At 40.8% G+C, this 27,893-nt stretch overlaps 2 protein-coding genes and 1 long non-coding RNA gene across 10 annotated transcripts in view; all 3 read right to left on the bottom strand.

Moving 5' to 3' along the window:
* Nucleotides 1–27,893, bottom strand: part of Fas1 (fasciclin 1) — a 253,351-nt gene that overhangs the window by 116,994 nt on the left and 108,464 nt on the right. The window lies entirely within an intron of this gene.
* Nucleotides 552–27,325, bottom strand: LOC122418895 (uncharacterized). The gene is made up of 3 exons (XR_006262764.1): nt 27,198–27,325; nt 26,888–27,110; nt 552–1,848 (listed from the first exon to the last, which is right to left on the bottom strand). It is a non-coding gene; the product is annotated as an uncharacterized lncRNA (long non-coding RNA).
* On the bottom strand, nt 15,600–16,642 carry LOC122418892 (uncharacterized). The gene is made up of 3 exons (XM_043432994.1): nt 16,304–16,642; nt 15,945–16,016; nt 15,600–15,844 (listed from the first exon to the last, which is right to left on the bottom strand). Exons 1-3 carry the CDS (start codon nt 16,631–16,633, stop codon nt 15,740–15,742), a joined length of 507 nt encoding a protein of 168 aa, XP_043288929.1. The 5' UTR covers nt 16,634–16,642; the 3' UTR covers nt 15,600–15,739.

The following is a 27,893-nucleotide window of genomic DNA, read 5'->3' as shown; positions in this document are numbered from 1 at the left end:
CGTCTAATATTTATTTCCTAACGAGATCGAGGGGTCGATGTCACTGGTGCGCCATTACTGTTGTGGATTTTGGTATATCCGCCTTCGTTCTTTGGATGGGGAAGAACAGCCTCAAGAATATCGGCACGATGAATATTTAACGACTCGTATACGATCACACGGAAGTAGCTAGTGGGTATTGATCGTTTTCATATCTGGTTGAGCGACTGAAAAAACGTTATTTATTGTTTATGCTTTGCACCCCAAGAAATTTACGACCGTTCGATTTTCATTAGAGCATATCCGCATAAATACTTTTGCTAGGTATAGGAAACAGATAAAAGTCATTATTGAGACGAGTATCGCTGGATGAATCAACGAGTTCTAGTCGGCAGTTCGAATCGACTTTATCTTTCTCGATAAAATCTTTCTCGTAATACAATAAACATTATGATGTCGTTGCATGCGATTACGGATTCTCTTCCATTTTTATATGCTCGTCCGTTACTTTCGAACGCGCATGTGACGATCAGCCAATTGAATAGCTCGCAAGTATTTTTATGGGATTCGTTATGAAAAAAGAATTGACGGTGTTAAAATGTTTGATGGAGGGAAGAAAAATTCTTTGTAAACATGCTTGAAACGGAATGACTCAATTTTATTTCATCTTCATCGTTAGAAATACTTTCCGAATAAACTACAGGAATGAATAAATTTGACATTTTTAATAGGTAAGGAAAGAAAAAGCTGCAAAAGTTTGCCTTTCAATCTTGATTTTCCTTGCATTAGGAGTATGAAAAGTTTGAATGATCTTTGATTTGAAAAAACCTTGACGATCGTGCTCTCCATGCTCGATAAAAAAGTACGATATTTACTGGAAAAAGGGAACAAATAACTTGACTCAGGATACTCGAAATCATTGTAAAACTACAAAAATTTCCCAATCGATTTTATTCAACGCGTTAAATATTCATCGAGCATCTAATAGTGCATGCATTATCTTCGAGCCTGTGTTTGAATTTTACACTGCTGCACGGTGTACTCTCCACTCGAACGACCGGTAATTGAGCCCGTGGCCACCTGTGGAGTTCGAGCACCCGCGAGATAGCGTTTTTGCCCTCGTTGGCAAACGTCGGAAGAGCCTACCCAAGAGATGCCCTGTAATACATTCTACTCTAATAAGGGGAAAATTCCTTGTTCCTTATACATCGAGAACATAAAAAAATTCCGTTTCTACAATACCGCGTGTACTCTTCCGGGCTTTTATTTGAACTTTTTGCTCTTGAGCATATTTCATCGCTCTCAAACCGGTTTTTTCCTATTGTGTGTAACACGCGAGTGACTCCGATAGCACTGCTTGGAACCGATTTTTCAAACTGTTGCATTACTTTGGTTCGTCGACCGAAGAATACTGCAGAATCCAACGGGCTACATTGCAACTGAGTTTCTGTTGGAAGCATGTAAAATTTCGAAAACTGTGATTCTTCGATGTGTTTTTCAGTGATTACTGATCTGTAATATGGGAACTGAAAGTTTATGGGCTTTAATGTAACGCAATTCAAAATCGATGCCAATTGACGACAATCTCATGCCAATTGTCGGTAGAGTGCTGCGAATTTTCATCTAAAAAAATGGTAAGTTCAACCGACGCGCTTTAAGGACGTAATATTGTGTCGAATACTCAATGATCTTTTTCTGCGATCTCTCTGAAGAGGCTCTCTGAAGCTGATAAGTCAATGAGAATTCGACCGCGTGCCAATTGGTTTCGACTGGATTCACGATTGACTGCTGCTTTCGAGATTATAGTCACAAACCCATAGAACCATCCTGACAAGCATTGCTTCCCATGTCGAACCCTCGTTTCCTCACCTGCAACATAGTAAAAGGAGAAAATGAGCGAATTGGTAATAAGGCTTCCTGGGATATCGTTAGACTCGAGTGAACAGGAGTGTAGCGATTTAATGTGTTAGGCATTGAGAAGTACTGCCCTACGAGTTTATCCAAAACGTGGCAAAAGAGCGCTCCGGGGTTAGAGCTAAAATTAATATTGCTTCGCATTAGAGGCTTGAGGGTAACTTTTCTCCCGGTCCCAGGGGGCTTGCGGTCTCTGCTTGTTCTACAGCAAACTTTACTGAGAATATATATGTATATTATATATAAAGAGAGAGAGAAAGAGATATGCTAGCACATGTGAGCATATTTGATTAATATTTCAACAGCGAGCGAAATCTGAGAGCTCTGAGCTCTCCAGGAATAATCATTCAAAATTATTGCTGGAAGTACTAAAGTTTAGGTTCTTCAGGGGATTCCATCGAATACATGTCATAAATTATTCGAAGCATCCGTAAACTCTGATACGCTCAAAAGCTCACAACAAAATCCGTTCATTTTTTCCTTTTTTCTGTTCACGCAGATTTTCGTTTCGAAAGCCCGGGCAGGAAAACCTGGGATTGTAGCATCCGGTGTGAAAGTTCAAGTCACGGTTGAATTTGGATCGGAAGCATCGCGAGTCTGTTCGCGATGCGACCCTTAGTCCGAGTAATAGATCCCGAGGGCATTGACATCGTGTGCGGTTCGCGCCGATATTGTGACTTTTTTACGTTTGCGTACGCTAAGAGTGCATCGTTATAATAAAATCAAAAAATGTTCATATTGCACATAGTGAGTAAGGAAATAAAACAAATGGCTATGCAGAAGAAAAAGAAAAAAGATTGAATTTATAAAAAACCGTTAGCGTGAGCGCGATCGAATCGAGTTCATTTTGAAAACTCATTGTGTTACTGAAATCTACAGAAATATACGATAGACAGATGAACTACGTTGCCCTAAAAAGTAATTGTAAACGATAAGTTGTGCTGAAACGATCCTATATACGTCATTTGTATAAATCCATATTTCGTACAAGAACACCAGGTACAAATATACGTATATATTTATGTCCTTGATGGTATATTAGAACGTTCGTACTGGGTGCTATTAAAAGTTTCGCAACCGGATGACCCTGCGTCTTGTAGCGTTTGCTCTTCGCACAACTTATTATCTTTCCGTGGTGCCGGGCGGCTGGCTCAAGACTGGAGTACAGGAAGGCACGAGCCAAGTCTGTATCCTCTTGGCTCTCATCATCTTCGTGCTTCGGACTATTTTTATCTTGGCTAAACGAGATATATTTTCTGGATTAACGTTCATATTTCCACTCCCAAGGGACCTTTTCGCGCTTATCACAATATTATTATTATTGTTATTATTGCTCGTGTCATTTTCCAGTGAAATTTGTTTCTCTATCTCCTAAAACATGCAGAATACATTTAAATAATTATGAATTGAAAAGCAACGTTACTCACACCGTTACTGTCATAAAAATGTTCGTTGTGCATTCAAAATTATTTTAGCATCCGGCGTAAAATGGCCTCCAGGAACGTCCCTGTGAGATTTCATGAATGAGCCATGATAAAAAAAAAAAACTGCAATTCCTCGATAATGACATCAACGATGCTTCGAAGGCAAATACAATTTAAGATCCAAGGCAAAAATTATAAATTTTATCGCACGGGTACCCTGCATATTTCCCTTTAATCTTCTATCGTTCTTTTGTACGCCCCTCATCGGGGAACGACGAGGTAGCTATCTCAAGCACGCGCCATTTTTTCTATCTCTCGTTTTTTCTGTCATTTCGTTTCTTATTTTCCAAGCTCGAGGGTCTATTTAGCGGAAAACCAAGCAGCAAACGGGATTCTTGGTGTTCTTACGAGCCTATTCAAAGAAATAATACTTACTATATGCGACACAACCGGCGCACATATATAGAAATACTGAAAGAGAATTGTAAGACGACCCCATGGTATATCATTTCCCGCAGGGAAGAAAAAGAGGAAGAGCGAGAGAAAGAGAGAAAAAATAGCGATTATACGGGAGATTTTACCCCTCGGAAATACGAAACTGCGTGTGGAATTGTGTCAATGGATTCGGAAGCCGATATACTATATATGTACACACGATGATGATTCTATTTAAGAAGGGTGCTCAATCATTAGGCTTGATTATACCGCATGCGCCCTTCTAACGTTCAACCAACGCTGTATTCCGTGAATTTCACGGGTACACGAATCTCTATTATAGAATTCGGAAGACCTTTCGCCGCAGGGGGGTTGAGACACCCCGCGGCTTTTCTTCTTCTATCTTGCTCCATCTCCCTCTTCGCCTTACTCGCGCAGTGAAACGTCACCGGATTTTCTTCTTCTGCGGTTACCACTGTTGCATAAACCTCAGTTCAGTCTCGATGCAGAGAGAATAAGAGGGACGGAGAAAGCGATAGTATGATGAAAACAGGATGCAGCGAGAGGAGAACGGAAAAAGCACAAAGGGAGCAAAGGACGAATGTATATGTATGTGGATGGCGTGTCGTGCGTCGCTTCGCCACATTGAATTCGCGCGCCGAGTAATTCATGCTTTTGCTCTCTCTCTCTCGCTCGCTTTCTCTCCCCCTCGCGACAAACGTTTTGTCCCTGAGGCTCTCAAGGATTTATGTCCCGGGTGAGAATTTTATCGAGGGGATGAGTCGACAGGGTGGAGTGGAATTCACAATTCTCAATTGCTTTGAATGGGCATGAATTTTTGTAAAATTAAACGAATAATGGGAATATATAAATGGATTTTTGTGAAAAAGTATGATAAAAAGACGCCACGTGACATTGAGGGATACGGAAATAAAGTATAAAGATGAAGGAAAGTTGATAAGAGGAAAAATCAAATTCATTATCCATTTTCAGTTGGATACTTTGGTCTCCCTTGAGAATATAACGGTCGGTATATAGTCACGCTTGACAAGGTAACTTCAACCTCTCGAATGGATGATAAATATCACGTAATAAGAATTACCGCTCTGAGTGAATAAATACATCAAGGATAAAGCGGCATAATCAGGAATTCGTCTGATTGAATTATCACTCGGACTTGGTTTTCGAGAAACTTAATGACGTCGTTTGACTTTCATTCAGAAATACTTTCACGCCTTAAAAAAAAAAATATGTATTCCTGTAATCGATATTTCAATAGAAATCTTATGCAATAATCTCATACGGTCAGAAATGAAAATGCAATGGTGTCCGAGAGTGTCTGAAGAAATGAATAAATGTTCGATGAAGTCACGCTCGAAAAAGCTGCATGAGTCAGTAACCATTTATGAATTGGGCAACAAAATCTTTCACCCCAAAGTGGAGGATACGCTTATAATTTATGTGGTTCAACGTTCCAGGAAGCTGACACGCATAAATAAAGCTATCAGATTTTTTTTCCGCTTCCCAGCATCTCAGTGTGCACGCGCGCGACCCCCGATCTTTTTTCTCTCGATGACATCGTCGTGATTACTTACATTATTTTATCTATGTATATGAAACGAATTCGTATCGATGGTTTTGGCGCGAACGTCGAATTATTGCGTGACGTCGGAAATAACTTTGATTCATCGGCGAGGATCGTGCATACCGAGGGCGATAAAGAAAACTATTCTCTTTTCATTTTCCTCGACCAAATGTCCCATGACAAAAGAAGGGAGGAAACGTTATTTTCTTTTTATTCAAATCCATTATTCTAAATACATGGTTATCGGGCTACCGATCGTTTTACAAACAACGCCAATTTGATCTTCGGATTGATATTATTCGACTCGTTTCAATGCATCAGCAAAATGTTCGAAATCGATAACGACGAATTTGACGTTGAAATTCATTCGATCACGTCATCCGTGTTATCGTACTCGCAATTGTTCACGCCAAAAGCTTCAAAATCTCGATATGCTTGTGCATTCAAATGTACAAACTCTGCTCGAAAATATATTGGAAGGTTGTTGTTGGACATCGAAGTTAGTTCAGATAAAACCCAACGCGAGAATGATTTACGAATATCATTTTTTTCATTTACAAAATTCTACCACATTTTCTCGCAAATTCATATTTCAGTAACTGGAAAAAATTGTTCAATTATTGTTGACAAACGATGCACGCTCGAAGCTACTCCAAAAAGGAAATTCCTCGGACCCCGACGACCCGAGCCTCAACATTGGACGGCTGTGTGCATTCTGCTGTGTGCTAGTGTCTCTTATTACAGCAAGAGTGTCAGAGGTCAACCATTATCCGACCGACCCTCGCCAACGGTATGAAGAATTTTTCAAGGGTGCACACGTCTGGGGTGGTTTCCAACGAGTGATTTTTTCCAATTTGGTAAACGCTTCATAAATAACGAGACGAGCGTGAACCGGGTGAACCCCGGGGAGGCTGCGTGAAATATATACCGAGTCGTCTTGGTGAATTGCTCACTCAAGAGAACCCTCTCCTGTCAATAATGAGATTGAGCTTTCACTGGTAATCTGATCACTTGCCCCGGAGTCTCCTCCTTTCCTCTCTCGCCCTTCCTATTTCTCTGTCTCTCGTGAACCGTCTCTTATTTTCCACTCTCACACTTTTTCCTTTTTTTCCTCCAGATGCTACAGTATTGTCTGCTAGTTTCTTCACAAACTATTTTTACTTGATTGATAGGAAAGAATTCGTACTTTTGAAAAATGTACTTTGAGGAGCATTGAAACTTGAATAGTATAAACTTGAATTTATCAAACAAGAGCTCCATTCCAGTATCAAAAAAGTTTTTTTCTCTTCCTGGTGAATAATTAATAATAATAATTCGAGAAGTGATTTTTCCGTTAAATCTTTCTATGATAAGATTATAAAGAGGGCGCAACTCGCGTCCCTTTGGAAACCAGATAACCGAGACACTTTGTCGTCGAGCTTAACCGTTAAAGTTTGAAAAGCTTTTCTCCGCATATCACGTCAATGCACGCGGTATTCTCGTCTGCATTCGCGAATATTGTGAAGTAATGCGCTGCTTTCAACAGTTTTTTCTTATTACAGCCAATGTGGATTTTCTTTTTCATTACAACGAGGTGTCTGTGCCTCACGAAACATAAAGAAAAACTAAGCAGGCGCAATCTTCAGCATTCTATCCTCTTTGAAGCGCAGATTATGCCTCCGTACTTTTTAAACTTTAACGGGTTTTTTTCGCAGTTCTCATGTGTACTTACAAAATCCATGTACAAATGCTGCTCCCTTTCGTTCTGAAGAATTTTCGCCGCGGTATAATATAAAGGTAGAAAAAATCTTGGCGTTGATCCTTCATTTGATGCGCTTAACGTTAAGGAAAGTACATGTCGAGTTTTTAAATCGGATCTAAAAGACGGTAAAATAGCCTTTGTGTCTGAATACGTTGAGCGGGTTCATACGGCATTGCTAACGATGTTGCAACGTTTATTTATTCATTTTCCTCACAAATTCATCCAAATGAAATGATGATTTGATATTCTCAGACAAATTTTATATATTTTTATTGTAACGGTACAATCCATTAACGGCGGGATAACACGACGCTGAAGTTTCCAACGTTGGAGTCCAACGAAATGAACGAAAAACGAAAACGTTTGTAATTAACCAATTTTTTATTTCACGAATCGTTGATGCAGCTTGAAAAACTACGAATCGCAAATTTGGCAGGGAACAAAATAGGAGAATTACTGGAATTATTGGAGAGTTTTTTTCGATCATTTCGTTGGACTCCAACGTTGGAAACTTCAGCGTCATGAGATAACATCAATTCGGTGAAAAAAAATTTAACAGTTTTTTAGACGCTACAGATAATAGAAATCAATTTTATTGAGCGTGACATCACAACACAATATACGAACAAGTTGTCCAACAGTGTAAATCGAAATCTACTCGACCGATTCTTTTGAAATTGGCATGGTACTTCCCTACACAATTCACTTGGTATCTACTAGAGCTTATTTCCAATTTTTCATAATTATCTATTTATAAAAACAAATAGGCTCATTTTTTAGGCAAAAATCAGTGTTTTCACTTCTAAATGTCACAAAAAAATGCGAAAAATCGAAGAAAAAATCCTCTCGTATATACCTGGTAAATTGAGTGCGGAAGTACTACGCCAAATTTCAAAAGGTTCGGTCGAGTAGATTTCCGTCAAATAAAACATAGTCAATAAAATTGATTTGTTATTATCCGTAGTGTCAAAAAATGCTTAAAATTCGGCCTTTTTTCCACCGAATAGACGTTATCCCGTCCTTAAGGAAGTTGGAGCTGTACAGTCACTTTTTTTACTCAAAAGTCATGACCTGTACCTTTCAAAAGTTAGGCCAGTTTACAGTTTGACAATGTTGCATACACTTTCGTCTTCTTTTCCCCAACTCTTCTTTAAAAACTGGTGAAAGCTCAGTCGAAAACACGGACGGTGACGATCCTAGCCTCAAAAAACTGCACGGGAAACAGATTATTATTAATATAATCTCAGCAAATTTCCTAATAAATCTGAAAAAAATTGACGTTATTCGACAAGCCTTGCTCATGTTGCCCAAAAAATTTCATATTTTTAGCATCATTTTTAACTTAGATATCACTGAATGTGTCTTGACTTCCATAAGGTTACATGTTATTTGGCCCAAATTGTTATTGATTTTTCTCAGCAACGACGCTCCTAAACTGTCTGAAAATTTAACTGATTTTTTTTGACACTTCACTTTATAAGATGCAATCGGCTCAAAAGCGATGACATCATTTTCATCCCAATGCCTCAACTTCCTTAAACAACCCTACGATTTGCGTGTTACCATTTATTCGTCTCGCCGAGAAATGATGTTATTCTATTGGCTGTTAGTCGCTGTACAGAAAAAAAATGCGGATACGTTCTCACACTCCTCAAATTCAAAGGAATCTTCAGAGTTCATATCTTATCAGCACTTTCAGTCCAAATTCTTCTGTTTGTCATTCTTGAAGACAAAATTACTGTGGTTGACTTTTGCCTGATATTGAATCGTTGTCGTCGCGTTGGGCCCTTCGATCCCAGGAATCAGCAGCTTTCACGCTGATAAAATGCTGCTCAGGATCTCGGATAGGAAGATCGACATTGTGCTCAGGATTCGCCAAGCTCCGTACAGATATCGGAGATCCCTCGAATGTCGACTCAGTGCGTTGAGCTTGAGACGATATTGCCTCTATGACGTTCCCGGAGTGTAAGAGACCGAATTCCGGATCGATCAAGACAGGTTGTCACGGAGTGGGGAAAACGATATCAATGCTGTCAGTCTTATTGCACGATCAATTAAGCGATTATAGGGGCGAAATAACGAATCAAGAAACATCGTATTTTATAAAATATCTCTTATGAAGACGTAAGCGATTTAATACTTTTGAATTAACACTAAAACCAAAAGCTTCTTGACTTCATTACAACGAATTACAAATCTAAGTTTACTAACATCCGAAGCTTCGATTGAACTAAAAATTAATGGTTTTTCATTGAAAAACATTCTCAGAACATCTCTGATGTCCAGGGATGGGAGGACGACTTTGGAGGAGTATTGAATGCCCAATCTAAATGCTAAGTAAGTCCCGTAACCACTACGAAAATCTGGAACCCTCTCAGCCATTATGAGAATGTCCACTGCACACCAATGGTACTTCTTGGCTCTATGTTCGGCGTTTCCGGCACATCTTCATTCAGGCATCGTTATAATATGGTGTTTTCTGGTATATATCGTCTCCAGAGCACAACAAGAATCGGTGGTAACCACCGAGTCACCATGGAGCGTACTCTTGCCCACGGGAAATTACGAGTATGTATCTACAATTTTCTCTCCCATTGCCTCCAACAGTCGACGTCATTTCTAGCTATGTGTAATACGAACGAACGTTGCCACGGAACACGGTCAGCTGTATACAAAGCTCGTGGTCGCCAACTCTCTCACCCGACAGTGCGCATGGAGCGAGTACTCTTGAACGAGAAATTTTGAAGGACCTGTGGAAGCGACCACAATGGATTGGAACATTCCGGAAATTGTATTGGCTCCTGCACGAGTCCTGCGTTGTTCTGCTCGCTATGATCGAACGCATGACGAAAATTCTTGGTACGCATTTCGTGTCAGATATAATGTGATGATCAATTTTTTTCTGCCGTTACAAATATTAGTTTGGCCAAGAAAAATCCACCATTTGCAATGTTCGGTCGTCGAGTATCCAGCGAATGGAGTAATCTCTATCCCCATTCCTCCTTTCTTCCTCCTTTTCATTCTCTCTTTTCCCCCTCGTCACCTCACAATCCCTTTTTATTTTTCTCCATTCTCTCCGACAACGAGTTTCCTCGCTGTAAAAGAAATAAGTGGCAGCAGCAGGGAACAGAGTTTTAGCTCGGAAAGTGTGGATCGCGTTTTTAAATTGGACCCAGATTACCGTCCGTGACTTTACGTAGCAGAGGAGAGAGCGAACGGGATAGAAAAGTGAAGGGAGCATTCGGACAACGAATAGTTCGTTTCGGAGTCCGCGCAATCACCGTAGCCAGAGGTATAATAAAAATCACCACGGCGACAATTGACTCGGTAAAGGACATCAATTATTTTTCGATCAATGGCACTATTCAGTTTCAAGATAGAACAGCCAGTTAAATCGTCTCTCCCCTAGCAAAGCAAGTACAAAAAAAGTATCGCGTCTACAGAAAAATAATAGACAATAATGAATATCACGTGATCCAGAATGAAAACAATTTCATTCAAAAACTTTCGAATCAGGTCGATTCGTTACTTTTTTTATTATTTATTTGAAGCAATGTCGTTTTTCTTCGTATTCGAAACGAATAAAATGCTCCGTCTCGTCAAGCTCAATCCGCCGGAAATAGTAACGAGTCATTATATAACTGGCTGGAGTATCCCAATTTCATATCCCAAAAGTGAACGACCTCGAAGTCAAGCAACGAATCTAGACAGGAGCTTACTCTTTATGAATTTCCATTGTGCATTAATGCACGAGAGTTGAGTGCTGTTCGAGTCGATGGTGCATTCGTATAAGAAGTTTCTTGCCCCTGACTCTTGGACCAACCGGGAGTTGAAGGGTGAGGAAGTATATGCAGGAGAATGTGCCGTGCGCAAACCTCCCCCATCCCCTTTTACCACTCCCAACCCCGTGAAGAGAACGTCGCGCTCTCGCTTTTGAAGCACCGAGATCTATAGCACCGTTTGGACTTAGCAATGAGAAAGATGATTTTGTTGGATCAGAGCCAAATACCGGAGCCATTGTTCGTCGACTCGAACAGAGAAAGAGAGAACTTTCGTGAAAATCGCGGCGCGCGGGGGCCCACCAAGATCTCATGTTTTCCCCGTGATATCGAGACGCAAACAAAGTTGGTCGCGACGTTTCGTCTCTTCAGCGTTCGTTTGGAATGCCACAAGAGGATATTTCTTAAAAATTATTATTGAAAATCATTCATTAGATTCTTAAAGTCCGTTTTGAGATTAAACGAACTGAGGAAATTTAGGAATAACTCATACTTTCATTCGACCCCCAGAAAACGTTTGTTGGTCTTTAAATAGCACGTTTTATTCCGAAGCTTCTGCGTAAAATACGTTCGGAGATTACTGAAATTATGCCAAAACCATAAGGCCCTCACAAAGGAAACTCGTCGGACGGCGTTTCACAATGAGCCGTAAATTTACCGTTGCCACTTGAAATTTTCCGACCTGTATAACGCGACGAACACTTTTTCCCTCCTCCCAGAAACTTGGCAGAGTCTTTTAACTCAAGTGACAGTGATCGCGTAAAGACTGAGTTGAGTTTTGAAATCAACGAGTTTCGAGACGCGTAGTTCCAACGCGCGAAGGCAATATTTCGTTGGACTAATCAATTTTTCAGAGCACCGCGAATATTTTCAGCACTGAATCATCCATTCGACTAGCCTCCCGGTGTTGTGTGCTCGAAAAACTGCAGGATATCTGTCATTTATTGGATGCGATTAGGAAAAGTTAATCGGGGCGAGAGAAACAGAAATTGAGGTGATTGAATTAGCATCATATGGATAGCGTCAGAAATGAAGACAGTAGTAGACAGCAGCTGTTCTGCTTTGCCTGGGTGTTTTACCGCAGTGCCGAATATAGGTAGATGGAGTCGAGATTCGTGAAGGGGTAACTGGGTTGCCGCATAGTGACGTCACAATCACAGTAACCTACTTCAGGAAAATAGGAAGAGAGAGAACGAGAGGGCAAGGAGAAATGGAGCAGGGTGGGAGCAGCGGAATGGGAAGCAAGAGAGAGAGGTGTGTGGACGGGTAAGGTAGAAGGGCTTTCGCCCAACCAGACGACCAAAAAGCTCTAGCCCTCGTCTGGTATTCCGTGAATACCATCCAGGAAATTACGTGTCCTTCCACGACCCTGGCACGTATCCTACGACCTCTTTCTCTTTCACCACACCTCAAACCGCTCGTTCAGCAAATTTATATCTCTTTCGACTCGCGTAGCACGTTACGAAACTAACTCACCTTGCCCTTTACAGAATGACCGAGAAATTAAGGGGTGATAAAGTTTTTTACTGCCACCATTTCCATGCCTATGAAATAGAATAAGGCGAAACGCTTTCCCATCTATGCAAAGTATAAACTTGCAGCATTTTGCCACCCAGGGATTGAGATTTATGATTTACTCCTTCCCCGGAATACTGCTAGCGCGGAAAATACTGTCCTCGAGATACTGGAGGCCAGATGACAATAAACGTATCGTCAATTACGGTCATACATTTTCCAGCGAAATTCTTCGGTCGAGGAGAAGACGCGATAAAATCGTTTAGGAAGTAAGCTGAAGGGGGGTGAGAGCGAAGATATTCATTCCGTTAATTTTTTCAATTCGATATAACAGCGGGAACACACATTTTTAACTTCATTTCAACAAGTTTGTGTCTCCTTCTTCGAAATTCGTTTCGATCTCCAAAAAGTTTATGATTAAAATTTAACAATAATTTTAAATGAACTACTAAATATGCTAACTGTCGCATTTGGAGAACGAAGTTTGACAACTTCGAACTACTTGGAACATGCAAAACAACTGCATCGACCGGTGTGACGATATACATAAGAGCGTCATGACGCCGACCTAAATTCTATATCGAACGAGGAAGCCCGCAACGTATGGCGACCTTACATGTTCAAATCCACTCGAGTAACTCGCGACTTAGGAAACCTTGTTGATACAAACATGCGTCCGCATCTGCACAATTTTTGTTACGTAGTTTGAACGACTGAAAAAAATTCCTTTGAAAGTATGTGACTGGCACAAACTACTTTTTGAATATATTCAACTTCCATTGGGTTCACGTAAACTTGAAGTGAAAGCTCCGGTGCATCTATTCCCGAATGGCTGAGAATGAAAATAAAACCGGTGGAAATCCTTTCTCGTTAAATATTTCACTCGATCAAACGTTCATTGAGTTCCAACATTGCCATGTTGCATTCGAAAATAACCCATCCTCGAAGAAGCAGCTTTGACCTGTCGAGCGAAGCCCGAACTTCATTACCTTATAATTCGGTGAAGCATATAAATTTCATTTTGAAAAGTCTCCGTAGCTTCGGATATAATTTATGAAGGAGAAAATAGAACATTCATAAATTTCATTAAATGGTACTCAATAGAAACTGTTCAACCTCGATATGACTATATATAGTTATACGAAAAATTTCAATGAACGCTACAAAGAGTTGATAAAATGAGTTTGCAAAAGGTGAAAAAAGCCCATTCCTCATTTCTCGTTCGTTTCAATGAAATCTTGTGATATTTTGCCCATGGTATAGTTATTTTTTTTTCAGGTTATGAACTTTTCAGGTCTGCGTATTCTGCATTCGGGCTTTGAATTAAAGAGCCATGTTTTTTTTCCGTCATGCAAGATTGGAGAAAGTCCTCATGCTCGAGAGAGAATTTGGCAAATTGAATTTCTCGGTAACAGGCCTGGAGCCAACATTGGAATGGGACCGACAACGAGGACGACGAGGTCGATGAAAAGAGCTGCAATGTACGACTACATTCAGGTTTTTCGATGGAAAAAGTTGTAACTAGTTGGACAAAGAAGTGTAAGCCGGAACTTACGGTGATGATCGGCAGGAAGTTAAGATGTGCTATGGAAAGACGAAGACAAGATTTTTCAACGTAATACAAAGTCCACGTTATAGAATCGATGCTCGTTTCGCCGTCGCCTCCTTCGAGAAACCGGAGAATGAGCTTTCGTCGCCTTTACGAGGTCCTTTTTTCTCTTTCATTTTTCGCTTGCTTACCTTTTAGCTTTCAAACCACTTTAAGAACCAAGCCGTACTTATGATGTTAAGCTCATCTTTTTTCCACAACAAGATAACACGATGCAAAATACTACGTCGGTGCGAAAAGCTTGACACAATTTTTCTTTACAGTCTTCCGAGACTCGACGCGAAGAAAAGTCAGGCGCAGTCGTACCTACCCCTTCATTCTGAGAGGTATATTTTCTTTTCACCAAATTCTTAGCAGAGTAAGTCCCCAAGAAACGGCCATCAGAATAATTCGAGCACTACACCACAGGAAATGTTGGCTATTTTTCTCAGATTTAACCGAAACTGCAATGATGGAGAGATTACTTACTATTTTCTGAACCTTTTTCTTCAGAGGTTTTATCTTGTTCAACAAGCCACGAATCAGCATTCTGTGTACAATGAGATACTTAATTTTTGTAGCCGAACCTTTTAGTTGGGGTCGTAAATCTCAGGTAACGGCGATCTGCTTTACCCGTACTACTATCACGACGCATTTCGTTTTTTTTTAATGACGAATCGACAATTTATCAATTAATAAACGTCCGTAATTTTATTGATAGAAAGAATTGGTGAGTTAGAAATCGACAGTATGTTACAATCAGACTTGTGCGGAACCAACCTCGACTCAGGACTCGATTGTCGTGTCGAGGATGTCCGTCTTCTTTGAGATTCAATTTTTAACTGACTCCCTCTTGCCCAGCAAACAACTGCCTCAGCCGAAGGAGGTAGAATTATGAAAAGTTTAAAAATCTTTTAGTAAAAAATGTAAAGAAAGTATGCTCCTTCGAGTGGAGGCCATTTGGTTTTCTTCATCGGAAATATGACTTTCCGAAGTACGCAGCGAATTCATATTTCTTAAGATTTAGAAGAATACAGCACAGAAAAAAGTAAATTTATGAGCCATGCATGTGGTCGCTACGCAGTGAACAGTCCGCGTGATGGCTCTTGAACCCCATCCGTCGTTCACTCAGACCGATGATCGACATCCTTTGACCTGAGCGCCAGCGCATTCGGAGAAGACACTCGAAAACAATAATTTAAATCTTAGTTTTACGAAAGTCTATTGAACGTGTGGCACGCATTATAAACGGAGCAGTAACTAACAATATCGATAAGAATGTATTAAGAAATTCACGTTGACTCAGCAGTGATCCGAAGCTTCTGGTGAACGAAGTCTGAGTCATTGAGCTCGAATGCAGGATGAGACAATTAACTGGAATGAATACCACGTATACTGAGAGAGGTCTCGGCATGGAGAGGGTCTTGGAGTTGATGGTTACTAACGAGTGGATACGTCAGACCTGTTGAGTCGAGCTTCAGACGGTTTACGACAGTTTATCTTCTGACAGCGTGACAGACAAGGCGCTATTTTCGTTCACTCAATAAAGTCTTTACGACCCTGTAGTAAAACTGATCGTGATGGTTTTACGAAAATAGTGCACGTAATTAATGATTTGTCGATAAAAATGAACTCATTATTCGTGGATGCTCGTTAATTTAATATTGAATCTGGTATAACAAAGAGTATCTGAGTGGAATAAATCTTCAATTCTGGGGAGCGAACATATTACGAATTTTTAAATTCTAACATGTCGGGTGATACTTTTCATCGAATTTTTCAACCCCACCAGTACCATTGTCCGACCTGAGATCCAGGAGTGGGTTCTCGATGTTTCTCGATACGCACCTCCTCCGCATTGTAATGGGAACAAAATTCTAATTGCTAAATAAAATAAATGAACAAAAAAATCTATGAAATTTCTTAAAACACTAGAAAAATTATTTTTATCAAACACAATTCAACTTCGATCGAGCTCACTCACGTTGCAAAGCGCAGCATTTTCCTCTGTAGCGCAAAAAACCTCCGGACCTCGACTGCAGACACTCTCGACCGTCTAAAAGTTTCATGAGTCTTGAAACGAACGTTTTTAACAGAATTCTTTACCCTCGATAACTCGGTGAGCTTCAAGTCACCATTGAACTTTATTGTTCGTGCTTTGACCGGATCGTTTTGAAATTCAGATAGTCAACTTTATATTGGAATTTTCTTTGATTCCATACGACGCAAAATTTTGCCCAGTGTCAATAAGACGTCACACAACACGATCAAGAATTTCGAACATTTTCGATTTTCTAATCGGATTCTCGTTTTGTTTACTTAATAATTTTATAATGGACTTACTCTTGCGTAACAACTGGTCAGTCCGACGAGTCCGAGAAATATGATCGGCGCGATTTTCATTGTAGCGAGCCAGTTGATGCGAGGCCTTCTGGTTAGTCGTACGGTGCACGTGACACTGACAGAGCCAACACTCTGTATGATGGAGTGATCCGGTGATACGGTTTCAGATATACAGTCACGTTCAATTGAAACGCGGTACTCAATTTCAACCTGATTTCGAGCGCAGATTAACCGTTTCGAAAGTAGCGGGCAGTAATAATCAGCAAATTCTGTCAGCTTTCGAACGATTTCAGTCTCGTTTTGATCAGACGCGGAGCAAACAATTGACATCAGATGTAGTGAAAAATTGAGAAGCGTATTACCGCGACGTCGTCGAAAACTCGATGTTTACAAATATTTGCGCACTGAGCGATGGTGCATAATGAAAGTATCCATTGCCAAGGAAAAACGACCTCGATTTTTGGCGCGATAATTTTACGTCGTGTCATTGGCGCGGGTTTGGCTCTGGAGGGAAAATCCGTTTTTTAACGATATCTTGAAACCTAATGTGTTTCAGTCCGCTTTCGCAAGATTAATATGCATGAGACTAAGCTCATTTAAAAGCTGAAAAATGATTCTTAAAATTACCGGGTCTCTGCTATCGTATCGGTTAATCTGCGCTCGAGACCCGATTAATACGAAACGTTTTAATGGACGTGACTGTACATAAGCACGTATTATGTATGTACTACGTGCAGAAGTAAAAAGAAAGAGTTCGCAAAAGGCAGATGCTTCGCCATTCTTGAACGAGAAAAAGGAAAAAACAACAAGCTCACCATGATAATTATTGATAGAAAGTTCGATTAATTCGCTCAAATTTTCGACTGTTCGCGACAGCTGTGCCAACTTGCAAATATAACGAATGCTCTTGACTCATAAATGGAAGGATCTTAACGCAGATATTGAAATCGATTCCAATTCATTCTGCATGGTCGATTTGCACGGATGATCAAGCAAAGTAATCGAACACGCTAGAATTTGCGGTTCATTTGAAACGTCTCTTGCAATAAGTCGATGAGGAATCTGTTAACAAATTCATTAACACGATTATCGTGTCAAGGTATACCGAAAGTATCGATGCCTTCTGCGACAGAGAGAATTTTATTCACCGAGCCATGTCAACACGTCAGACCATCACAAAATAAAAATTTAGTAAAAAGATGAAATTCCAAGTTCCCGGTCCCGCTCTAGGCGAGCGTCTGCAAGTTTGTAAAATCATCATATCTCGGGATTGAGCGAACGGATTTACTTGCAATAAGGATCAATTGAAAGAGAAAAATCGAAAAAAAATCATCACTAACTTTTACTCATATTTATAATTTTCAATGAGTTCAATTTTGTTGAGTTTCGAGTTTTTCCAAGTGAATCAGTGTCCGACTTTGGCATTGAAGCAAGTGACAACGAATGGATTAACTGTCCTGCACACTTTGAATAATATGACTCAAAGCCTCTGTGGTCGGAACGGAAACGTATATGATTAAAATTGTTGACGACACGATTATTGGATTTCCGGGGCTATAAGGAAAATTGAATATGTGAATACGAATTAAGTTATGGTATACCTCGTATGTGCGTATATACAATTAAACGAAGCGTAACCACGTATGCTAATGCCCAACACATCGGATCAATGAGATTCTAATGCACGCAAATACTCTGTACAAATTGAATATATCTAGCACAAATGTTTTTATACTTCAGAAGATTTCATAACCAACCGCTTCGCCACATATCCTAGTTCATGAACAGTTGGAATGTTCACGATTGTTCACCGAATCAGGATCACTGACAATGTTGAATAACCGTCGAATATGCTGATCGGGAACAGACAATTTATTGACGAATTTAAGTAATTAAAAACTAAGCACTTGTCTACGGTAAATAAGAATCTCGACAGCTCTTTTCGTCATACACTTTATAAGGAAACTTGCAGCGAGTTATTCGAAGCCGGGATTCGCCTCACTTATATCGGTACGCGAGTAGAAGTTATTATTAGTCAGAGGCCAATGCCACACACGTCTTTAATACTCGCGGCGGAGCATATTCAAGGGGATAAATCAACGAGGCAACTTTGCAGGAACGATCCACCAGAGGCTGGTTTTGAAAAATGAACGTGCGAGTCTAGAAGCAACGCCAAGAGGAAAAAAGACTAATAGGTGGTGGTTTCATGCAACAAAGGGAGCGATGCACTCCTGTAAAAGCTCACCGCAGGGCTTTGACAAGAGGAGCAATAAGAGCGAAAGTAAGAAGTGCAAAAAAAGCTGAGAGAGACGAAGGCCCGAAAGTCAGGGGTTGAAAAGAAAACGAGAAAAAGAGATGGAGGGAGGGAAAGAACTTCCGCGAAAGAGAGGGGAGGATCCTGGCAAACAAATGAGCATATAGCTTGGAGCAGAATCTCGCAATTTTATCGTTAGACTAGGTTCGTGTAGTAGCAATGAAGAAGGCTCCAGGTACAAACTGCTGGTGAATGATAACCTCGAGGTTCCGTTCTCACAATTCCCATCAACCATTCATTCATTTTTTATTCTCTGAAATAACTCAAAAACCCCAGAGCCAGAGTCTGATTCTGATTTGTAGCAATGGTGGGATTGCCTTAAAAACCTCCGGGATTCTCGAAAACGTGAGAGTGTCTCGTACCTGAAAAGTTTATGTGAGACGGGATGCTCAATCGCGATCGATCAGCACGGCACGAGAAAGCTCTTGGATTCCAATTTGTACTGCGCGAGGGGTGTATGGAATTGGACCTGAATTCAAATTTGCCGTGGTAATTAGCCATTTGAAGACAGATGCAGAGCCAGCAAGAGGGAATAAAGAGAGTTGGGTTATAAAGCGTCGTATCCAAGGCTTTCCCCAATAATTGGAGAGGTCCGACGAACCAGAGATAACCAGATGGTCACATAACGAAAGGGCTCGTCTTTTCGAGATTTGAAATACTGCCTCTGGACGAAACGAGTTACCTCTCGGACGTAGCGAATAAACTCAGTTCAAAAGCTTTGTTCAGAGCAACAGTACGTGCAGATGATCTTCAACCGGTTCACGAACGAAGACAACTCGTAATTATTCAATGGTTTGTCCGTGGTGGAGCTTTGCAGACTCCGTGTCGTATTCTCCTTTATATGCTTCGTTTCTCTTCGTTTCGCATTTCCTTTTGCAATATATCCAATTAGCAATAATCAATGGGTGGCGAAAAAAGTGCATGGGATTCAGAAATTTTGCTCGACTGTCCCTCTACATTGCGTTGTGCAGAGCAATATCTGTCTCAACAGAAATGAGTGTCAGAAGTTGTTAGATGTCAATCTCGCTGTAACGAGTCCTGAAGCCGTCATTGGGAATCGAATAAATGGATCGGTTGTAGGATCGTGCGGAGCTCCGACTGGTTATCGATATCTCTGCCCCGTGCACTTGGATTCGCTGACAATCAATATTCGTGATGGGACGCCTAGATGCTGGAAAGGTTCGGAATAATCACGTTGTTGAATTTTTAAACCGAAAAAATTTGATGTATCTAATAAGGTTTTGAAATTCATTTAAATTTTTATGAAGCTTTAAAATCTTACGATTTTCACATCTATAAATACAGATGGTTTATTGGGAAAAGGTTGTTAAAAGCAACGCATATATATTTCAACGATATTTCCAGAATGAAGAACGGAATATCGATCAGTAATTAGAATGTAATGGGTTGGCCAGTAGCCAAATTCGAAGGAAGAGTGGTTCGAGTCTTCCGCCTGTTCATGGAGTCCGGCAAAAAGAAGTAGGTCAACGTATCGTAGCTCTGTGAAAAGGTCTTTGTATCAGAACGCACAGGTAGAATATCACAATAAAGTCTCACAAATACAATCATAAGACGAAACATCAAGGGGTCTACTTTAATTGAATGGGCAAAAAAACTGTTTTCACGAATTTTTTTGAGCGGTATAAATTATAAATATAGATATAAAAAGTGTTAGGCCTAAAAAGAACACTCTTAAAATATACAAAGAAAATTTTATTTCTATATTACTCAGTTTTCGTACAGAAAAATGGGGGAGGAGTATCATACGATTTTCGACTTTTTTAGAAATGAAAAAATGGCGGACATTTTTCCAAAAACTACGAAAAAGCAAGTTTATATTCATCGTTTTTTGCAAAAAAAAAAACAATAATTCCACTCAAAATTCCAAAAGTCGTATGATATGCAAATTCGGTCGATTGGTTTCGGAGATTTTATCAACGAGCCGTCGATAAACGTAATTTTGAGAAAAAGGCTTTTAAACAAAGGCAGGTATGCAGTACCGCACTGGCCGATGCGTATTAGCGGGCTCAGACAGCCAAGTGGACGTCGCTCGAAAGTGCACTTGGACTGCTCGGATCTTTATAAAATTTTAGTATGATACTTTTAAATATGTAAACTTTCAAAAAATGTAATAAAAAAAATCGATTTTTTGAAAATTCCAATTAGGGAAGACCCCTTAATCTGATATTATTTTAGAAAATATTCTGCTTTCCTATGGTGTTATATTCGAAGTGGGACTCCCAGCCTATCCTCGAAATCTATTGGGAAACATCATGGGGGCGTGGTTTAGCAAATTGACTGGGAATGAGCGTCCATTTTTTATATACTGTGACGATTTTTTATTTCTGGTAACTAAAAAAAAAAAGAGTAAATGAAGGAACACTCGCAGATGCTCTCCCGTCCGTTTCGATCGATGCTCCAGCCACGCAACAATTCCACAAAGATTTCTATAGGGCCTTGTTTAAAGAAAAGCAATATTTAATTTATTCGTCAAATTTATTATTTCATGTAATTTGGGAGCTTCAATTTCGAATTGGAGAGAACACCCAACGTCGACGTACTTCGAGCAGAGCTCGTACGCAGGAATACAGTCACGTCCCGAACCACACACACAAGTGACACGCACAATATTCTCGGAAGTTCGGGAAGATCGGAGATTTCAAATTCGCAAGGAGTCAACGCCATCGTTACACCGAAAACTCAGGAGAGTCCCGTCTAGAGGGGCGTCAGACCCTTTTGAAGTTCTAATATCGTCGACGGCAATGCGAATCACAAATCTAAAGCAAAATTATACTCTCTTCCCACCATGAATCGTCGTAATAATCGTTGTCTTCGGGCTAGGGGTTGTTATAACTAAAATAATGTCATTGATCATCGAATAATTAATCCCGCGAAAATTCGGGGCCCTGTCTAACGCCCATTAGAGCAAATTGAGGTAACAGACCTGTCATCAAACATGTAAATCGGGGGAAGAGGGGCGGTGATGAGCCGCGTAACGAGGATCGATATCCTCAGATTTTCGTGGAGTATCGAGCGAACTGGACGTGCCATCTCGGGAATCAGTCTCACACGCCGTAAGTCCAACCTTTCGTTGTTCGTTTCGGTCGATGGACTCTTTGAATAATTATTCACGTGGATTAATATTTCGTAATTCATTTCATGGTATTGTGAAATTTCGCTCGGTCTAATCAGTCTGAACATCGAGAAAACGTGTCACGGCGGCGGCTCGATTTCCTTGTTGCCCGTGTTCCGTAAAGTTCGGGGTAGAAAAGTAAAGTCGAATAAGTTTTCAGTTGCGTGGCCGATACGAAAATCTCAAATTTGGTTTAGTAATCGTTCGTTTCGTGTAAAGTTGAGAGAAAAGGTCGGGAATATGTGTTAGAGAGTCTATGAGTGAGAAAGAGCGCGTGGATCGGGATTGCGAACGCGTGTGACGGGTAATAGCTCGGCTGAATAATCGAATATCGGGGGCTCAGTAATTTTATTCATCCCGTAATTATTTGTCATCGCATTCCACCTTTAACGAATTTCTGACTACGAGTAGAACCGTGACGGATAATACGAGCTCGTGATAGATTATAGTGAGTGTAGGCTCCCGATCGAATATGTGTGAAGATTGTAGTGTGAGTTCGCGACTTTTTCTCTCGTCTTTGTTTCGCGGTTCTCCCGGTAGAATTCTCATCGAGATTTGATTACGGTAATTTTCGAATAGCGATTGTTAATTAGTAATTAAAATATCATCCATTTAATTTTTGTTTTGCCAGTTATTCTCCAGTTCACCCCGCCCATCCCGCTGCAAGCCAAGCCGACAAATCATCATTTTCCTCCAATCATACTGTGTCACTTCGGTGACTGGTGCCCACGAAAATAAGATCTTTTCTCGAAAATATAAAATAGTATGAGCGGAAGAATTTGATTTTGTGGCACTTGAAAAATCGGTTACAACACATAGTTATAGAAACACCCAGGCAGCGACTGGTTTTGAGCAGTTGAATATTTGACCACCAGAGGTCAGGGTGACACTTGTGAGTTCCCAATAGCCCCCGATTTCTACTGAAGAAATATCAAAGCTCAAAAAACAACGTCCAAACCTGGAAGTACCAAGATCCATTGACTATATACCACTGTGAATATAATTCGAGCTATCAATCATTATAAACATTCTCTATCATCGAAAATATCATGTGTTTTGATAACCTACGGCCAGAATTTCCCAAGGTAAAACAAATGTTTCGAAAGCTGCCTAAAAAAATACAGATCGAGGCATACAATCCTCGTATGCCCGCTGTGCTTATAGGGAGAGAATGAGCATGAAAACGCAATCACATGTATGCGACAAAAGCGGCAGCAAACAGATGTGCGTGTTATTGTGGCTCTGTTGGGCGGGACGAGCACGCACTTGAGTGCGAAATAGCCGGTGCGAAGGTGGAGCACACTGCAAAGTGAACAATGATACACGTGTGGATGACTCGATTGGCGCGTACATTAAAGGGATAAAAGCTCGTGGGGAGAGTGCGCGAAGCTTTAAAAAGCGGCAATGTTGCGTGAATTCGATCGATCACAATCTTCCGTGAATCGCAAGTTCATTGCATGAATACCATTCGTGTTTTATCGTGTCTCAACAATCAAACGAAACGAATACGAAACAATGTACAGAGAAGGACACATTCGTGACCTTGAACTTTGAGAACAATGAGCGGTTGGCGTTTCTCTTTGAGTTCCGACGAAAACCATTATTTATTGCTTCAATGTTTTATCGTTCGTATTTCGTTAATGTCTCACGTAATTTCATCGTTCTTCGCGGACCTACCGATAACTCAACCCTGAAGAGTTGCTTTGGGGTATGAGCAATCGTTAGCTTTCTATAGAGATCTCGCCTTAATGTGGGGCAAAGGCAAATAAACTGTAATCAGCAGTTGCTTATTTTCAACATCGACAGAAGGTCTGAATTATTATTCAGAACACCGTTGTTAGATTTTCTAAAACTGATGGATACTTGGAACCGCTTGCAAATAGCGCTGTGCGCGACAATCCTTTGTAAAACCGATGTAAAATTTATCAATTACGTTGAGGCCTGATGACAAACACAATTCAAAACTCCAGACCACGTCGTTTTGAACTCATCGAAATGGGTCGTTCCATAATTATTTGATTGTTGAAGATTAGATTTTCCTGTTTCGGTCACCGCTCGTTGATTAACCGCAATAGTGAGAATCCGTTTAAACTCCTTTTTATTGGAATATTCGAACCGGGAATAATTGAACGACGAACGAGTAGTTGCTTCGGGGTGGCTATCACTTTGCATTTTCTAATCCACCGAAGCAGTAAGATCAGGCTCATTATTCGCCACAGAGGAACCGGAAGCTCGTAAATGAAACCGCGCACCGCAGGGTTTCGAGACCTCACGCGCGCATTTTCTCGCCAGCTTCGTCTTCGCTCGACTATTCGCAGTCTTCACTCTCACCCTTCGTCGTCTCGATCTTTTGGCGACGTACGCGATATCGTTCTGAGAGAACGAGACAGTCGATTAATATTTCATGAGCAAGTATTGTACGTATTCGGCCGTGTCGTCTACTCGGTAAAATGGAGACCGGGTTTACTGCAACTTCCGAACGGTATACATATCCTCGACAAGAGAATATGCTCCCGTACTTTAGAAGCATCATTTTTCATCCTCCCTCCCGCAGGCTGGCTTCCTTCTGCTGGTCTTCTGCCTTTGAAGTTTCTTTCGATCGTTAGATCGCCTGACAGTCTCGATTCGTGTCTAGTTAAATTGATTCTCGAAGTATTGTTACAAACGATCTGCACCGATGAAAAAGCAAGAGGATATGGGAGATTTTTCTCTGCGTCAGGAAGAGCCGGAGGTTGAATTCCATGCATTCGTTCTGAATGTTTTATCGTGTGTACAGGTAAGTCACAGGGATATCCAGTGCCGAGAAACGATGGATAATAACTTCCGTTGTTTTTTAGCCTCCGGAGAAGCAGTATTTTAGTCACGTTATCCTTTTTCAGTAGAGTGCTGCGAAGCGGGTTTAAAAAAGTTTTAAAAAGAGAACGCGGGACAGAGTTGGGTAGAGTTTTTAATGAAAGAAATCGATGTTAGACGAGTCGCGGAAGCAAAGAGGATGAAATATACGATGTTCGTGTTAATCTGAGATAAATAAATGCATGGGAAGCAGGTGAAAGAGAAAAGAGAAGTGGTAAGCAGTGGAAAATTGGCGATGACATTTTTGCCACGTCGACCCGAGCTGTTCCAGAGCTCTCGGTGATGCTTAACAAAATGTTCCGTGGTAGATAGGGATCCTGTTGCGAAGAGCTCTGCCGGGCGACACCGAAGAGGTACGAGCGGAAGATTCACAGGAAAAATGTAAATTTATCGCCCGGTAGTGGAAAACAAAAAGTTCTTCATCCTCGTTTTTTATTCTTTTGGAGTATAGCCCAGGAAAAGGCCGCGCTTTCTCTGCTGTGTACGTACACAGGCGAGGAAAGAAGCGAAAGCTACAGTGGCTAGGGGTTGGGGGCGACGATGGTGAATTTCAATCCCCTGTAGACGCAAAGCACTGACCAAACGGGTTGGAAATGGTAGAAAACTCGCCACGGAAAGGTGGGAGCTAATGTCTGAATGTTAATTATGCCGCGCCCAGCCGGTCTCTAAGACTTATTGTTCTCTCTTCCTTTTTACGGCTTTCCTCGTTTCTTTTTTTCCCCAGTTTTAATGTCAACGTTTTAAAAGTTGCAATGTGGATTTCTTAGCATTAGATATTGCACCGATTCCGTTTTTTCGTTCTTTTATTCGCCAACTTTTCTTCTATGATTATTCGCGTTCGGCACACACACACACATTCAGTTTGGTTTCTATAGCTGTACGAAAGTCCGTTCAATCGCGGATTAAAAGCGTTCCATTTTCAAGCACGATAAAGCAGAGTTACCCAATGTTCGAGCGGTCCATGTGCATACCGTAGATTTTAGCAACTTTCGAGATAATGGTGTACACTTTGCGTAATTTTGGTAACCCATTGGCTCAAATCCTTTGTCTCGGGACAAAGGTTACCTCCACTCCCTGATTTCACGTTTTATCCCTGTAGAGAAGTGCAAAGGTTTACAGCTACCAGCCACAGTCAATGAACACTTTCTGGCGAAAGTTTTGGGACATCAAGAAGTAGCGACAAAGCTACTTGTTTCCTAAATTTTCCCAGTAGCATCGTATCGAACATATACTGCAGTCAACGGGGCGTGAAATCCTCATTTTCAGGATTAATGAAACACACAACGCGCATCAAGTGAAAGAGATTTTCTAGCTTATTACACTCCAAACATTCCAAACAATCCAACTTTTTAGTTTTTACAACTTTTCGTACTTCAGTGCTGAACATTTTTTTGTTATGTGACGGTTGCGGTTTGAGTTTTTCATTAAAGCTTTCGAAGCAACCACAAAATACAATTAAAACACATGAAACGGTACTTCGTTTCAACGTCAAAAAGTATCACGAATAAATAATCATGACTAAAAGTATAAACGAGGAAAATGCTTTTTTTCTGTAGACATTGTGTCGTTGCGTCACGAATAAACTAGACAACCCGCTCGTTTTGCACGTTCCAAGTTAACGGCGTCTATTCGAGCGCCACGAGCTTGGGTAATAGTTTTGGTGCATCGAGTTACGCAAAATGTATACTAAAAATCCGGGCTCCAAGGTGATTCTTGAAACGCATGATTCTATTCTCAAAATGTAGCTATATTGACCCATCCCGCCACTGCTCCTTTTGGTCATTCCGGCGTGTACGCAGTTGGTGCAACGTGCGAACACCCTAAAATCGTTTGTTCAGTTTCTGTACAGCGGAGGATGGGGAGTTAACGGCACGAGGGCGTTATATTTTCCGGCGCATTCGTGCTCATGGTGGCCGCCATGAGCTATTTTTATTTTACCGCTGGACCGTGACGACCTTCGGCTCTGTGCCAACGGAAACGAGCTGTGAATTTTTCATTTTGTTTTACATTTTTTTCCTCTCAGAATGCTCCACTATTCTGCGATGAATTTTGTGAGAGCGGTGGAAAAAAATGGGCCTCCAAAAAGAGAAAATATAAATTTTCTGCAATTCTGAGCCCGGGATATAAAAAAGCGACCGGTACCTGAAATAGAATTTTCCTTTTCAAGGATGCGTGGAATTTATAGGTCGGAAATTCACGTCCATTCTTTCCTATTAATATTCTACAGGCATCGAGACATTCGGAAGCGTCGGAACGTTTCGAAAAAATGAGTAAATCGTTTTACCAGAGGCGGCAACGTGCTATCGTCTAAAGTGGAAGCGTCTTAACGAGCTCCGATCATTTCAATCGGCCGCAACGGCGAAAGTCAACAATCTTCGGTTTCTTCTTTTCACCTCCCTTTTCCTCTGCAGCTTCAAATCGTAATGTGTACTTGATGTATCGGACCTACCATCGACAGTCTTCTGCATTGTTCGCCTCAATTGCACACATCCTACGGTATTGTGAAGCTGGTGGAATTAATGCATAAGTATGTACCAGCATCCGTCCTAACTGTGCTCAAAACTATTCTATTTGTAAGAGACTCGTTGAAATACCTCAGTACTTAATGCCTCCAGTTGGCTTTAAATCGGACATGAAAATACGACCTGAAGATTCGAAACCTCGAAAATTGACAGTCCAAACGTTGGCCACTGCTTTCAACGTTTTCCATCGTCGTAGAGATGCTTACCTGCAACAAAAACATATTAATCGTCAGACATTACAGAAAAATATAATAAAACTCTGGTTGCAGTGGAAATAACGAATCGTTGCGACGGTGAGATTACTCGGGACATTATTTAACCATAGAATGGAGCATTCTGGTTTCGGAAACACCCAACAAATGTTTACATTCAAGATGCAAGTTGATCTTGGTGTTTGCATTTGCCGATGAAGGTAGGTAACGAAGGACGTTTGGGTTTTCGGAATTACACAAGCGGATTAAGCGCCAGAAGCGTGGAAACGACAGACAATAGAAGATACGGGTGGGAAGTCTTCACCGCCCGCTCGTTGAAATTACAACGAGGTGGTGCTGGCCGGCAGAGTTTAACGTACAGACGTGAATTTCAACAGCAGAGACGCATCGCTTTAGAAGATTTGGGAAAATTGTATCGTTGCCGGGTGAATTTAACACACGTGTTAACATCTTGGTAGAGTTTTAGATCTAATATGCGGAAAAATTGTGAGGAGATGCACAACATCATTTTTAAGCCGCTAAAAAAAGAGGGGAGAGCACAGAACTGTTCAATCAG

The sequence above is a fragment of the Venturia canescens genome, chromosome 1, assembly GCF_019457755.1.
Source record: "Venturia canescens isolate UGA chromosome 1, ASM1945775v1, whole genome shotgun sequence".
In the NCBI taxonomy this organism is placed as follows: Eukaryota; Metazoa; Arthropoda; class Insecta; order Hymenoptera; family Ichneumonidae; genus Venturia; species Venturia canescens.
This window is presented reverse-complemented; position numbering and strand designations above follow the sequence as displayed.